A 16,167-nucleotide genomic window follows, 5' to 3' on the forward strand; every position below is an offset into this window, starting at 1 on the left:
TCAATTTGATGGACCACTGGGATAAAGAACTGGCTGGATGGCCACATGCGAAGGGTTGTGGTCAAGGGCTCAGTGTCCAGTTGGAGGCCAGTAATGAGTGGTGTCCCTCAGGGATCGGTGTTAGGACTCGTCTTGTTCAACATCTTTGTCAGTGACATGGACAGTGGGATTGAGTGCGCCCTCAGCAAGTTTGCCGATGACACCAAGCTGTGTGGTTCGGTTGATACACCGGACGGAAGGGATGCCATCCAGAGGGACCTCGACAGCTTGTGAGGTGGGCTGATGCCAACCTTATGAAGTTTAACCATGCCAAGTGCAAGGTCCTACACCTGGGTTGGGGCAATCCCAGGCACAGCTACAGGTGGGGCAGAGAAGAGATTCAGAGCAGCCCTGCAGAGAAGGACTTGGGGGTGTTGGTCGATGAGAAACTGAACATGAGCCGGCTTCAGTGTGCGCTTGCAGCCCAGAAGCCAGCTGTGTGCAGGGCTGCATCAAGAGCAGCGTGACCAGCAGGCTGAAGGAGGTGATCCTGTCCCTCTACTCTGCTCTCATGAGACCCCACTTGGAGCACCATGTACAGTTCTGGTGTCCTCAGCATAAGAACATGGTGCTGTTGGAACAAGTCCAGAGTAGGGCCACAAGGATGATGAGGGGGTTGGAGTACCTTAACTATTACAACCTTAACTATTCTATGATTCTATGAACACAGAATGAGGTTATTTAATGATCTTTTAATAGAACTTAAAGAGATGCCCACCCATCACAGAAACAAGCAGAATGATGAACTATAACTTGCGGAGAACCAGTTCGTTTTAAGGATATGAAACACTGCATTTCCCACAAACCATTTTACACATTAACCAGGTATTGAAGTATCCTAAAGCCTCTCTGAAGTGAGAATGTAAATGTCAAAAATTCAGGAGAGTTTTCCTATTAACAAGAATAACTGTCGTGTGATTTCCTTTAAGAGGAAATTCCTCAACCTAGTTTATAACCTAATTCTTCTTTTTAATAGCTTCCAACCCCAATGCAGGTCAGATACTTTTAGACACTGAACTAACCTGATATAGTAATTAGCACATTGAGTCCTTCAAGAACATCCATTTGCTGGAATCGTCTCCTAGTAATCAGTGAATACACTCTTCCTTGTCCACTTCTGTCCAGCAGCCATAATCCATTCTCTGTTCCCACCAGTAAATTGACTCCTGTAGATACATGGGAAAAAAATATTGCATAAATCACCTAACGATTCAGAGGCCATTGAGTGCTCACTGTTTTGAGAACCAATTCTTGTTTTGTCTCACTTAAGAGTAGCTGATGATTTCTCTGTTGCTCTGTGGATGACCTCCCAGAAACATGAAAAAAGGACCTCACCATTACAGTTTCTACCCAGCAGAACACTTAAGTGCTCATGTAACTCGAAAGATGAATAGTTCTGCTGAAGTCAATCTTGATTTAAACTAAAAGGAAAATGCTTTGCGAACTTGAACTTCTCAAAAGCCCCGGTCCAGCACCACTCCTCTGGCCACACAGGAAATCCAATTAAGCCACCTGAGGGTCTCTACCAATAAAAATAACTCCCTCTTTCTCCAATACAATACTCAAAACACAGGACCAAACCTGTGGGAGGAAGGGCTGCTTTTACAAGAAAGAACAGTGTTTGTTTGAAAACAGTCTGTGTTTTGCCAGAATGCTTTCAAATACCAAATTAAAGGAGTGAATCCAACCGCTCCCAAGGAAGCGAAGGCTCCAGTGGGTTGCTCACATCAGAGGATGTAAAAAACTGTGTTTGGCTGGTATGACAGCTATGTTTCCTAATCAACAGCTTCTAAAGAAATGGCGTGAGGTATCCTGCTGTAACAAGCAACCTGCTCTACTAGCAATGCTCTGATGCTCAAAGTACTTGGTGCTCTTCAGTCTCAACATACATTTAATTACAGACCTTGACACACAGCTCTGTTCTCAATCTAAAATGTTAAGACTCCTACAAACTTACATTACACAAAATCTGTGAAGCTGCACACTGGAAATCTACATTTCCTTTGTATAATGCTTCATCCACTTCATTCATGTTCTATTCCAGACTCAAAAAGTGAGGAGAATTAAAAGGCTGGGTAAACCCCATAGAATACATCTGTTCTGAAGTAGAAGGATGGTCAAAACAACTCAAGAGCTACTGTGAGACTGGAACAAGGTCTATAATTACTGAAAACTAGCCTGACTACACTCATCTGGGTTTTACACTATTTAAGGCTGACTCTGTATGAAGGATGATCCAGTGAGGTTCTGAGTAACACTGACAGCCAGAACCTGAGGGAGCCAAGCTTTTGGAAAGACTGATGCCAACCTGCTTCAGATTCTTAGAATACCTAACACATGACAGCAAAAGTCTGCAGGTTTGGATTGTTTACACTGTGTCAAGGGCTTAGTGTGATCAGCTGCTCTTGTGTGCAGCTGAGACAGAAGTAACTATCATGAGCCACATAAGCTACTAAAACATTTGCAACTTCTGGCTCTTCCAACGAGCAGTTTCATTTTGGTGCCCGATTTTCTCATCCTGATGCACAAAATCCTTTGCAACTCTAAGTCGTCTCTTTGCTATCTCCTACCAGGAAGGCAGTGTCACGTGAGTGACGCAAGCATCTACCCTGTGATCTGCTCCAGAACTTTCTGACAGGAGAGGTGCAATACAACTGTGAAATCTGCCTTCACACACTGCCAGCCTCTCCTGCTGCTGCCTCCCCTCCACAGGCATGCTCGAGTACTTCTGAGCTTACCCCACAAGGCAGCACAAAGGACCTCCGAGTTGAATTTCTTCTTGTATTTCCGAATTTCTGGACTGTCACTCTGGGGGCGAATATTCGTTGGGTTGACATTGACAACGGAGCCCTTCCGTGCATTTTCTCTCCTGACAGGCTCAGGTTTTGCGCTAGATGCTAGAATGAAAGACACATGCAATTATGAAAAATGCAAGTGTTTGGCTACATCTCACCTGCTTATGGCAGGAGGAAAGAAAACTGGGAGGGATGAGAAAAGACCTCAGGAGCATTTCACAGCCAGAGGAAAAAAAAACCAAGCAAAACACCATACATCTGGAAAATTCCTCAGGCATTCTTGATTAAGCACTGTGGTAACACAGCAGCAGAGTTCTGGAAGAAGGACGAAAGCAGCTCAACGAAAATTCAGAGTGATGCAGAGTTTCAGTTTCTGCAGATGTTACTGACAGCTTCCATTTCCAAGCAATATGCCCTGCCCACTCCAAACCAACCAACCAAGAAACTCCTAAACCCCAGGATACTCACGAGAACTACAGGAAGGTCCTACTGGACTGGTGGGAGGGGTGATTGGCAGAAGTCTAGGATCTATGAATGAAGTAAACGATGTTGTAGAGGATGTACTGCTCTTTGAAGGTGTGCTTTCAGTGCATGGGGTCTACAATGAAAAACAAGAGCTGCTTCAGGAAGATGATGCTAGGGGAGCAGATAGCACAGAGCAGTATGGTGCCTCTGAGGTTCAGAAGAAATGGCATAGAATCATAGAACAGTTAGGGTTGGAAAGGACCTTAAGATCATCTAGTTCCAACCCCCCTGCCATGGGCATGTGGCATGATGAACAGTCCTGAAGCAGTAGGTACAGATTCAGTGACAAAAGAGGAGGCCTGAGCAGGGAGTTGTGTTGAGATGCTTAGCCAGGCACAGTACCGCACTGAAATAACCAGCACCCAGAAGAAGAGCATGTCAATCACTCCCTGCTGTCTCATCTGCAACAGAGCATTGCTCAAATCTCTTTGCTGCAAGGAGGACACTGTTGCCTCAAGTAAGGCAGTTTAGGACATGACCCCTGAGAGAGCTGTTATTTGCCTTCAGGGACACACTTCTCTCCGAGAGATGCCTGTGCTCACAGCAGTGTTAAAGCCCCTTTGGGGCCCCCTTTGGTGCACTCCTATTTGATATATGGGTGGAAAAAAGACAGGAACAATGAGCAGAGGCAGATTGCTGTGTTCCTGACATGACAGTAAAGGACCAGAGGGTACAAGCCCTTCTAGCATGTGTAAAAGGGGAAGAAAAAGGAAGGAAAGGGAGCAGAGAGAGAGATGAAGGCAAACAAGTGGAACAATGAAATATGTTCACAAGCTCAAGATTTCTAAACCATCTCCTAGATAAAACTTCTAACGAAAAGAAGAGATGTGGTGAAAAAACTCATCATAAAAAGAGACAGGATAGATAGAGTTAAAAGGGACTCGATCTCAGGATCCTAAGGGCTGAAAGACAATGATGGTGCAACTGATGCAATCTGTAATTTATCTCTTACCTTATTCAGAGGTTTGTTCTGTGGTTCCTGGCTGGTCAGTGGCACTTTCGGTGAGTTCACAGAGGAGTCTGAAATCTGGCTTTGCTGAAGGAGGTCTGGCAGGAGATAGTTCTGGTTGTTTATGCTCCAGAGGCCTTCGTGGGTGCTCGGAATTTGCTTCCCTAAAATTGGATCCTGCACACGACAACATACAGTTAAACTCCATGTTTAGTATATGTCCAATTCAACTCCTGTTCACCAGACAATAAATAATGAGCATACGGGAAGAGGGTGCTCTACATGATACATCATATAAAGACAAACCCTATGGAAAAGTTAAAGTAAATAAATACACCAGTGTGTGGCAAACACCTGAGATATCAACGCTAGGTTCCCACTTCTGAAGTTCTCCACAAGTGTTCCCCATTTACATGACCATGACAGGTAAAGAAGCAATTTCATCCTCAGAGACACTTGAGACAGAATTAAGTTACTTGTCCTGACATTACAGATCTGACCTCTGCCTGCCACAGGCAGAGGTACATCTTGGTTCTGGGTCTGTATTTAGTGAAAAGTCCCTTACCATTCCTTGCATTGCTACTTTCCATTTGCTGAGTTATGAAACCTTACTCTAGAATGATGACATTCGGTAGCAGCTAGTAGCATTTCCAGTACAATGATGTTTGGTGCTGCAACCTCCTTACAGGACCTCACCAGCTTCAAGGAAATACTTGTAAGCTATGTAAGGTTGAGGCACCGCACAAGCTGTTTCCCCGCCAGCACAAAGTACAGAGTCAGAGGTTGGTTTCTGGGCATACATGGCCAAAAAGCTTTAAGAGGAAGAAAGATGGGATGTGTGAAGCAAGAGGTGTCCCAGGTGGGGAGGACAGTGATACCCAAACACCACTGGCACTGGAACACAGAGTGACAGGAGCCAAGCACTACACTACAAAATTGCTGCTGATTACACTGAAGCAGAAAGCACCAAACTCAAGCAGCTTCTGTCTGGCTGAATTCAAGGCAAGTCTGTGCATTTTATTGACTTTGATAAACAGCATCCTGAAATCAGATAAGCTTTTCTGAATGCTAGCCAAAATATGGGGGTGGGGAGGGACAGAAAACTAGTTCATTCGAAATAAGACATTTGCCTTTTAAAAGCCAAGTAATTAACTAAAAAATCAAATTCATGCTCTAAGTATTTTACAATTTAATTTAGATATAAAAACCCAAACCAAAACATACACATCTGTGTTTGAGATTAGGGAATCAAGCCAGTATGGGGCGTTTTTGTTCAGTTTTGAGTCAGATTCAGCTAAGCTGAACCAAACCCCCATTTGAATCATTTGGGCAATCAGTGGTTGGGAAGTCCAACCGCTTCAAACCAGTTCATGCTGATGGGCCAGGGAAAGGGATGCTGGAAGGAGTCACTGAGACTCATGATGGCTGTGGTTGGTGCAACAGATAGGGAGAAAAGGACAGGAGTCTCCATGAGAAGAAGGGAGAAGACTGGAAGGCAGAGACCTTTGTGAGGAGGGGTGGCAGTCATCTCTCTTTTTCCCTCCTGCAATGTCCTCCCCAAACCCACCAGAAATTGTGGCTCCATTCTTTTCCAACCTCCCTAATCCTCAAGTCTGGGCCCCAAAGACCCCATCTTTCTCCCTTCCCTCAAGCAACCTATTTCCAGTGCCTAGATATCAGAGGAAAGGGGAAGCACTGGAGTGGTTCTGTCACAAAGAAAAAGAAAAAAGCAAAACCCCAAACCAAACCAAACCAAACAACCCAAACTGGCTCGTGTCCCATTTAAAATTCCTTCTCCAAAGCAGGGTCTTTCCTCCTCAAGGATGGTGAGACAAAGGCAAAGCAGGACTCCTTCCCCAGTCAGGAAGGATGCCCCTCCGGTCTGAAGTTCAGAAGTCACACCAGAGGTAAAGAAAATTCCTTTTTGGTTCCCAGCCCTGCCACAGCTCACAAAAGCAGCTCTGAGGAAAACACCGGTTTCATGGCAATTTGTCTTCTCTATCTGTGAAACGAGAGTACGCTGAGTAATACGTGAGAAGTGCTCTGATGCAGAGTGCAAGTTTTATTACTACAATTTTTTACAGTTTCCAACCACAAAGAACATTGTTCTGTTTTGTCTGTATTCATCTCTTCTGCACTAATATCTTATTACAGGAGAAAATTCCCATGACTTAAAGTCTCTACTAGAAACTACAGATAAGAAGGAACCACAACAGGACGTATGAGAAGACATTTTTTGTTAAGCTATCAGGGAGAGATCAAGTGTTTTTCCTCTCGTCTGGTAATATTTTAAGTAGTAAGAGGTAGTTCTCTAAATTGATATCAAAAATGTCAAGATTTTAAAAACCAGCTGCAATGCACACCACCAATAATCCACAGCATTGCTTTATGCAACCTGCCCAGTGCCTTCAAGAAATACGTTGACATCAGAAACTACTATCAGGTCAATAACAAGGACAAATAAAGAAGTGTAATTTCATACCTAAATGTGAGCATTTTTGCAGAAAGCACAAAATCTGAAACTACGCATTTTTTCAAGGCTTATAGCTATAATTTGCAATGACAGAGCAGGACTTCAGAGTGAAAATGCTGCCAAGGAGAAAAGGATACAGCATTTATCATGCACACTAATGATCTGACTCCCCCCCACTGTACCCACCCCCTTACAAATGGCCAAATTACCTTCTGTTCTCCAATGGTGCTTTGGGGTTTCAGTTCAATTCCGTCTGGTACTCTTGTCCTTGAGAAATCTGCCACTCTGCTGCTTAGCAGTTGCCTGGTAACAAACTCCAATTAATGAACAGAACTACTCTGGGGGGCTGGGGACGGGGAAGAGCCAACCCCCCACCCAAAAGTATAAAACCCCATGTATACACATTTAAAAGTGAGCATCATTAACATTCACTAGTTACACTTACAGGTTCTTGCAAAAAAGCAAGCTGATGAGTCTGAGGATGTGCCTGAATGGACTTGAGCTCAAAGACCACTCACACAGAGCAGGAAACTCTTCCCCACCTCAATGGAGAGCATCCCTTCGTGTCCCTGCATTTCACCCATCATTTTTCAAGCACTGCCTAGCTCAGGCAAGTGAGAGCTGCTCCCTCAAGCTGTCATTTGAGAAGCGTCTGCCTCAAAACTTCTGTCTCCCCTCAGACACTACCCTGTGGGGTGCAATTACAAGTCATTCTGCTCTCCAGAGAAAGAGCATCAGCAGCACTTGCAACGAGGTATCAGGGACCTCTCTGCCAGTGCCTACTGGGACAGGCTACACAGGAATTTCATACTGTGAATCTGTTCCCAAAACACGGACATCCTCACCTTACGTACAAAAGAACCAAAATGTTGCCCAGTGCATACATAGACAGAAAAACCTAATTGCTGCTGGACTGGCTGGGGCCAAAAGCCCACCTACCCCAGTATTCTGTCTTCAAGAATGACCAAAAGCACATATCTAAAGAAAGAGTAAGAAGGTGGCAAGCAGCTGTTGTGATATACCCCGGCATAGTATTGCTTCCTACACAACCTGTGGTATCTTTGCATTTTAAACTTTTTCACCCAAGTGAAACTACCTCAAACTTCCATCAATGAAGCTCTGGCCCCATTTCTGTGCACTTCTACCCCGTATTATTTATTTATTCCACTTATGTATTTATATCCATTTCTTTATTACTGCAATTCATTAAAGCCTATTACATTTCCATCTCCTTTCCAGTAATTATAAAACTGACTTGATTCAGGATGCTGGTGTGAAGGGGCCTACAATGCCACATGCCAACTGGTAGGACAGTGTAAAGATATTTTTTTGGTTTATTTGGTTTGGGTGTTTGGGGTTTGGTGAGGGTTTTGTTGGGTTTGGGGTTTTGTTCTTTATATAAGTGTCTGTCTTCGGTTTGGTTTTTTTTTAATGTCGCCCAATGCGCTAACGAAGGAGGTCTGGCAGAGAACGACCAACTTCAGATGGTTGTGAAAGAGCACAAGGTTTTGGGGACCTTTTTCATTCTTTATTTTTTGGTTTTGGGTCATATCCCCCTTTCTATGGGAGGAGATGCAAATAACACATGCAGATTTCCAAAGGCAGTGATACCACTCCTTAAAACCATTACAGCATGCAAGGATCACAGCAATTTAACACACAGCAAATTAATTGCTACAGGGCAAACCCATACTTTTACGTAGAGTCTTTCTGAGGTCTAGAATGAATTCAATGACCTAAAGTGAATAAAACCTTTTACAGATCAGAGTAAGGTGGTTTGGAAGAGGAGCAGTAAGAAAATAAAGGCAATACAATAAAAAGACAACTCCCTCCTCATCCCTCAGCTTTGAAAACGAACTTCAGAAATGCAAATCAGGAGCATATGCAGGCACAAAACCTTTATCTTCTTCAGAGCAGCACACGGGAAAGGGCTGGTACCAGGTCAGTGCAATAGCTCGCCAATAGTGCTACAAATCTGTGCGCCTCTTCCTGAAGACTGACAAAATTGCATGTACAATTACGTCAGAAGAGCAAGAGCCCCACTGAAGACAGATCTGTGGCCTGCAATGCACTTCAAAGTAAATCCTAGAACTTGAATTAAATGGAAGTTTCTTTGCAAGAAAATTAGAAGTTTCATTCATCAATACTAAAAAAGAATTCTGTTTGCTGTTCCAAACAGCAGGGCTGGCCAACCGATCCCTGGCTCTTTCACCTGGACCAGCGAGCTACTCACACTCCATTATTTCTCAGCAGAATACATGTTTTGCATGACAGGTAAATCGCCACAAGATGTCAGTCACAAAATCAACAAGAGAAACTGGAAAGGCAGAGAGAGCCCTGGTGAAGGAATCAGCTTTTCAGTGGCAATTATTTCTCTGAAAGTGAACAGACTACCTGCATACAAGGGTCATGTTTGCCTTGCTTTTTTCACTGTAACCCATGTTTAGCATAAAAGGTACAGTTTTCCTTCCCTCTCCTTGTTTTATTTTCAGAAAATCATTAAACATAGATCAATGTGAAGCAATCCCTATAAAAGCACTACCTATTGACGTTCAGTTAAACCGAGACATTTCCTCATTGTCCCAGGGCAGCAAGTCATCAAAGCTAATTACACTGCATACATCTGATGGAGCAAACATTTACCCCCGGGAGTTCATTACAGTGCAATTAAATTGCTTAATTACAACTGACATAAATGATTGATACTAACTTCAGTGGGAGGCAGCATGCATGTATGCCAACTTCCTCCAGATATTTAGAAACGTGTAACACAAAGGAAGAAAATAATAATTTAAAAAAAAGACATCAAGCAAACCTTGTGTGGTTCACGTCATCCTCATCGCTGCTGCTGACTTCATCACTTGATGAAGAATAGTCTGCTGCTTTTAAGAATGAGTTGGAGCTGTCTTTCACCTTGGCAAAGGAGGGTGGACTCTGCACAAAGAAAACTCCGTTGACATTTTCTCTCATGGAAGAACTCATCGCTAAACAGCATGTGCAGTATTTTATTGCCCCAAATATAATTAGTGTCACTTCCATACCAAAAAAGCTTTATTAGAAAGTTGGTGCTTTTGCTGATCCATCACAAGTGGGTGTTTCACACAGGAATAAAACACGATTTTCCCAAAAGTTGAAAGGTGACTAACTTTAGTCAGTATGTTATTTTGCATCTCAAACATTTATAATCCAATCTCTGCACTTTGCAGGAGCACAGAACTACTTCTTTTCTTACACAACAAAAGGAGTGCTCTGCACTAGGACTAAAGGATTACAGCAGCTTGAGTTTTGTTCCAGCCCTGGACTACCCTGAAGCTTGTGGGGCCATGCCTGAGCTCAGGCTGTGCCTGCACAGACAAGGTACAGAGGAGCTTTGAGCTGGAAAGGTAACACCAGCACAGCCATGGCTGACACCCACAGGGCAGTTAGACATCCCAGTCCTACAGGAATCCATATACAGGCTTCCCACTCTCTTGGCAATTGCCTAAGCTCAGAGTCTTCTTCAGATCTCCAGTCCCTGACAAGCCAGGAGGAGCTGGGGACCCCAGTAAGCCGCAGCTGTCTCCTGCTGCCCCACTCCGCATCCCCTGGAGTCACCCATGTCTGCCTGTGAAGTTTTAAAATGCCAAGCATCCCACATGTGAGCTCGAACATCCTGCGTATGAGCTCTTGCACAAGGTACCACGGGCTCCAGTTGTCCGATAGGCACACCCCAAACACCACCAAAGATAAGAAATGCCTCAGTAAATAAGAAAGAGAAATAGCAACCATTCCTTTTGATCAGCAAACAGACCCAGCACAATCTTGAGTGTGTCACAGACTGGCAGAACATATTCCAGGCAGTTACACACCGGATATTTGCAGACGCCACTGGCATGGTCTTGACTTCTGGGCTGCATGACAACTGATCAATGACCTCCTGAAATATTAAAGACAGACCCTCCCCTTCTAAAGATTTATGATCAGACAAGTTCAGGAAAAGTGAACTCTGACAATGACCTGGGCTGGACACAAGTCAGACATGGACACGTTAACACAGCAGTAAGCGCGAGCCAGTCCCACGCAGCCTCTCAGGTGGACTCATTAGCGAGCAAACTCCAGCACCAACAGAGGAGCTGTCTGCACAGACAAACCCTCACTGAAAATTATGAGCAAAAATATCAATGGATTTAAAAGAACCTACTGCAACGTGGCCTGGATGAGAAACTTTTTCAGGCTTCTTCTGCAGCTGCAAATGGTTCTGGGACAAAGCGTTCTCTGCCTTGGCTGGTCCTGCATTCCCTGGGAAAAAAGGAAAAAAGTGTATTTTTTTCAATGCATGTGCAGCAGGGTGAGAGAAGGGACCGGTAAGACTTGTTTCCCTGTGGTTCTGGATGCTACAATATTATGTAAATATACTGATACTGATGTAGTTTAATGCTGCAAGAGCAAGACAAGAAAACCAAACCCTTGGCAACATACTCCCAATGAGCACCAGTTCTATGGACTGGAAGGCAGCTTGCAAGGCAAAAGGGTGAGGACATGCTAATCCTCTCCTCTGGTCCTCTTTCTGAGGGGAGACAGCTCATCATATTAGCAACTGCTACTCATATGCCAGCATTAAGGGTGACTGCAGACAGGTGGGTCAGAGAGAGGGTACAGGAGCCTGGGCCCCAGTTGCACATATTCATGAGTTAACAGATGTGCTGCTGAGATTCAGCTTTCATAAAACTGCTGCACAAAACCAGTTTGATTCTCTAAACCCAAATGGACTGAGGGCAAAAAGCTGCATTAGACTCCACTCATGAGCATGGGGGGGTCAAGCTAAAAGCAGTAGAGGATTTACCACTTTCCATGGCAACATAGGGAGAACCACCTTCCAGTCCCTGCTTCTCCTTCAGCACACAGCATCACTTCTCAGCTCCCACTTCCACTCTGCCTGTGGGGAAGTAGGCAACAACAGCCCTCATCTGCAGAGAGCTGCCCATGCTCTGAGCCAACTCAATGCCACTTGGCACCTTGTGACACTGTGCCCAGGGTCAGGTGCTGGTGGCCCTACACTTCCCTCCTTGGTGGCATGGGGACCTACACTTGCCACTGCTTGGACAGCTACTGAACACCCAAGCAAACAAGACTAGAAGAGTTGGGAGTCCATCTGCATGTGCTGATGCCATGTTAGGAGGGATGCTTACAAGTAATGAAGCAAATCTTGCCTTTCAATAACCCCACTACCCACAGAGCTACCAGGGAAGAGCAAAAGTTGCCTTGTAGAGGTACTGTCTGCTGCGCACAATTCCTGATGCAAGCAGATGTACCCTCACCCTGCCACTGGGACACACTAGCCAGCTCAAAGTCTATTCTGTTCAGCAATTTTTCCTCTCCCACCACTACCAACAGGACTCCTTGCAAGTTAAGGAGGAACAATTGAAGCTCACACAAATTCGGATTTGCGTTTGGTAATTTAGATAGGTTTATCACAATGGCTTCATGTACTCATGTAGTTTTCAAAGCTTTTAAACTTGAGAACTCCTTATTGGTCAATGAGTACCTTAGCAACTCTGCAGAAATATTAGCTTTAAAGTATTTATAGGCCTTTCCTGCCCAATTCATTATCCCTGCGGGTTTGGGAAAGCAACAAACTCTTTCTGGAACACCATATGCCAGAACTAACTGTAATTTAATGACACTTAAGAACCCAAGGAGACAGTTTAAACCACAGTGGAGGTTTTCTATTTTTTCCATTGCTGGTGAGGTTTTCATTTCTCCATGCCAAAATAGCACAGGAGTTACACATCATGCAGACACTGCAAAGTTGAGCTGGGCTGCTGCATGTTGCTCATCTCTGTGCTGTTATTCAAACACAAAATGACATAAGAGCAAAAAGAAACAAAACCCAAGCAGTTTAAATTGTGTTTTTGGTTTCTCTTGAAGCAAAGCTTCCTATTCTGTGTAGTTAGTGAAAGCAAAACTGGCTCAACTGTGTAAGTGTCATAAATAAGTAATTTGTTCTTCATTTATCAAGGGCTTGTAAATTGTGTGAGCCTCAGTTTAAAAATAAATTACCTCAGCAGCTCACTGGTGTGGTTTCAGAACAGTTTTAGCATCCACCCTGCTCTGAATTGAACTTGATTCCCCATGTCCCTCATCTTTAGCAGTCAAGCTGCAGGCAAAGCGTTGCAATACGCCACTGTGCTTGCAAGGAGCTATGGGAGAAATTGCCCTACAGTTGACCCACAGAAAACACCCTTAGGATCAACAACAGAGGAACAAAGCTGTCCACTTCTGCTCCATGTCCCCATCCACCACAATCTCTGGTCATCTCTCAGGAATCAGTGTTTGTACAGGAAAAATTCTGCACAATCATGAGCAAGCCCACTGTGTTCCTACACCACTATCAGTGGTACCAAGAAAGCCTACAGTGCTGCATTTTTCTTCAATTTGATGTGGGTATCTCTACCTTTTAACTTCATTTGTCTTTTTTTTCAGTTCCACTATCGTTCTACAAATAAAAGACTATTGGAGGAATCTAGCATAAGGTGCTCTGCAGTCTCACACTTCCTTCAGCCGGTATTAAGAGTACAGAAATATCAGTGTACATAAACTGCTCATCTGTATCATCCTATCAAGTGGGCAATGCAAAAAAGTAGCATATGGTTATGCAGAACATGCCAGTGGGTGAACCCTAGTACTGGCATACATCTGCAATGTTGGCTGTGCTGAGTTTCAAGTGGTGTCAGTGAGCGGAATAGAACTGATATCTTTCAATTCTTAATTGAGGCAATTCAGATTTCCTATATGGAAATATGTTCACTGCTACTTTTTGACTCAAAAGAAGTACTTATGTTCTAAGAATATGGAACCATAAAATCCAGAGGGCTTTCAAAAGCCCACCACCAGAAGACATTGTTAAGAAAAATACCCCATTTGTAATGCAGCACTTGACAACCTGCTGAAGCCTGTTTCATCTGATAGGAATTTTGCACATTTAGACTGATGGATTTTTGACTTAGGAGTCACCTGAGGTTGACCAGCTGCTCTGATGAGATCCCATCTCCCACTCCTTGTTGCCAGAAGTGCTGCTGCTGCTGTTTAGCTTCAGAGCATGTCCCCCAGGGGATGACTGATGAGTGGTACTATACAGAAAGACAAAAAGCAGATGAGAGTTCCTTGCATGCACGAACACAGACTGGAATGGACCTTCTAAGCCACTGACTTGAGTTCCTTGCTTCTACTGCATGGTATAATACTCCCGATAAACATAAATTTCATATTCATTGCTGCTCCAAGCAGGCCCACCCAGTAGTGAGTGAAGATGATGGAGGAGACAATTTCCTCTGGGTAGTCATTCTAGGAGATTACAGAGACTCCTAAGTGATTATGAAATATCCTACTATATGTACTCCTCCCTTGGCCTCTTCAGATTTGTGTCACTTCTGATTCCAACATCTCATGGCTTTTACAAATAAACAAACATGCTCCAGTACTCTCCTACAAGATATATTGTCATCCACTTATCAATGGAGAAAGGAATGCATTGGACAGTAAAACAAGCTGCCAAGCCAGTGGCAGAAAACCGGGCTCAAAGCCACTCGCTTGTAACACTGTGGCTTACTTGCATGATTCTTTTCTGCTTTGCCTCACATAATTCCTAAGTAGAGAGCATTTAGGGCTTGACTTCACTTGGAAATTATTTAGATGTTTCTGACTCTGGCTCATCAGAAGCACTACACTTATTTTGTTACACCACCTAAATCTACTTCACTTTCAAGTCTCTCCAACCCTAGCTTCTCACAGCATTATGTTCCCTCAGTAGACATCCAATAGGGGCCACCCTTTATTGCTGAGCTCTCTGCATCCTTGGTATTTTCTCCTGGGATATGAAAATAGTCTGCTTTAAGGATAGACTGCCAAAATAGTGAAGATACATCCACAGACAGCTTGTTCAAGCTACTACCAGGTAAAACAAAGCTGCAAGCTTCACTTGCTGAGATTGCCTATACAGGCAGTTGGCGCCAGACCCCTACCTGCTGAAGTATCCAGGCACCTAACTCCCTTTGGAAACCAATGGCACTGGTGCAGATGTAGAACATCTGCAAGAGCATCCAGGCAGCCCTGACCAGCATCACTCCCACATGCCATCGCCACTGTCTAGCTTAGGATCTCAAGTAACCTGCACCTTCAGCAGCCACCTGCTCTAACGTGAAGGGAAAGTAAAGCATCACCAAACCGCAAGTTCAATGAATGCTCAACACCCTGCCCGTTAACTAGAAAACAGATGCACAGCTTGCATCCAACATGCTCAGGCATGCCAAACAGGCTAAACCAAATGAAATAACTCATTGCAGGAATTATTACAGATAGAACAGCTCTCGTATATTAAAAATTTGCATGTAAAGGAGGAGATCTACGAGAATTTTGTTTCTCTTTACATCAGTTATGTCAATCATTACAAGGAAGCTGCCTTAGACACCTCTTTCAGGTTTAAGATCACAAAGTTTGGTTAGTTATTTTTGTGAACAAATTGACACAAAAGACAAAATATTTTTATCTGCTATTAAATGAGGTATGAACCCACGTCAATTTTCCTGTCACTGAGGTTATGGCTTCATTTTTAATTAACTTGCTTTAGGTTTCCTACTGACGGTACATCAGCACTGGTATAAGCATAAAATACTGAAGAGCTTACCTTGAAAGACACCTCTGATGGCCAGGCTGGTCCCTGCTGTAAAATTTAGAGGTTGTCCTTTCTGGAACCTTAAGGATTTAATAAAATGTTTTAAGGTTGCTACTGATATTTTACACTCAGTTAATAAACCTAATGCTTACCCTGTACGAGTGCAAAACTAAGACTAACGAACATAAATTAATAATGCTTCAGTGGGACCTGTGGAGAGGTCTTCCGTGATATCAACATGGGAAGCTGCAAGTCAGCAGTAGGTGCTTCTAATTTGCTTCAAGCCTGTGCAATCTATCAGGGTGCAGACGGCAAGAGGTTTGCACCTTTCCTTAGAGTCAGCATTATTCTTGCTCAGTATTTAAAGCAGACAAGTAAATGCATCTGCAGTCATTCAATGCTGCTTTCCCTAGGTGGTGGATTACCGGTGTTGCTATCAAAGGGCTGGGGGAAGAGACACACACAAACATCCCCCAGCTGCAAAGTAATAAAATGGATAGGCACACACTTGCACATACACATCCCCGCACAGATATGCTTGTACTTGTTCTTAACAGTTCTGTTAAAAAGAGAAATACCCCATCACCTGAACTACACAGACTAATGAGCTTTTCTGCAACAAGCCAGATTTTTCACAGAGACAGGTACAAATATCTTCATGGTCTAACAAAAGAAGTGCATCCACACTGCAGATCCTGCTGATATTATATATATACACTCAGAATATTGGCCTGCT

The 16,167-nt window shown here is 43.8% G+C and overlaps 1 protein-coding gene across 1 annotated transcript in view; it reads right to left on the bottom strand.

The window, feature by feature from the left end:
* The window catches only part of NRK (Nik related kinase), a 142,786-nt gene that overhangs the window by 17,737 nt on the left and 108,882 nt on the right, over nt 1-16,167 (bottom strand). Inside the window, exons 17-25 of the mRNA XM_080624538.1 lie at nt 15,444-15,511; nt 13,775-13,890; nt 10,962-11,059; nt 9,597-9,715; nt 6,991-7,084; nt 4,312-4,485; nt 3,303-3,432; nt 2,778-2,936; nt 1,062-1,205 (exon numbers count right to left, since the gene is read on the bottom strand). Coding sequence (XP_080480664.1) covers nt 1,062-1,205; nt 2,778-2,936; nt 3,303-3,432; nt 4,312-4,485; nt 6,991-7,084; nt 9,597-9,715; nt 10,962-11,059; nt 13,775-13,890; nt 15,444-15,511 — 1,102 coding nt within the window. The remainder of the gene's footprint in view (nt 1-1,061; nt 1,206-2,777; nt 2,937-3,302; nt 3,433-4,311; nt 4,486-6,990; nt 7,085-9,596; nt 9,716-10,961; nt 11,060-13,774; nt 13,891-15,443; nt 15,512-16,167) is intronic.

This window comes from Psittacula echo (genome assembly GCF_963264785.1).
Source record: "Psittacula echo genome assembly, chromosome: 8".
Classification (NCBI taxonomy): Eukaryota; Metazoa; Chordata; class Aves; order Psittaciformes; family Psittacidae; genus Psittacula; species Psittacula echo.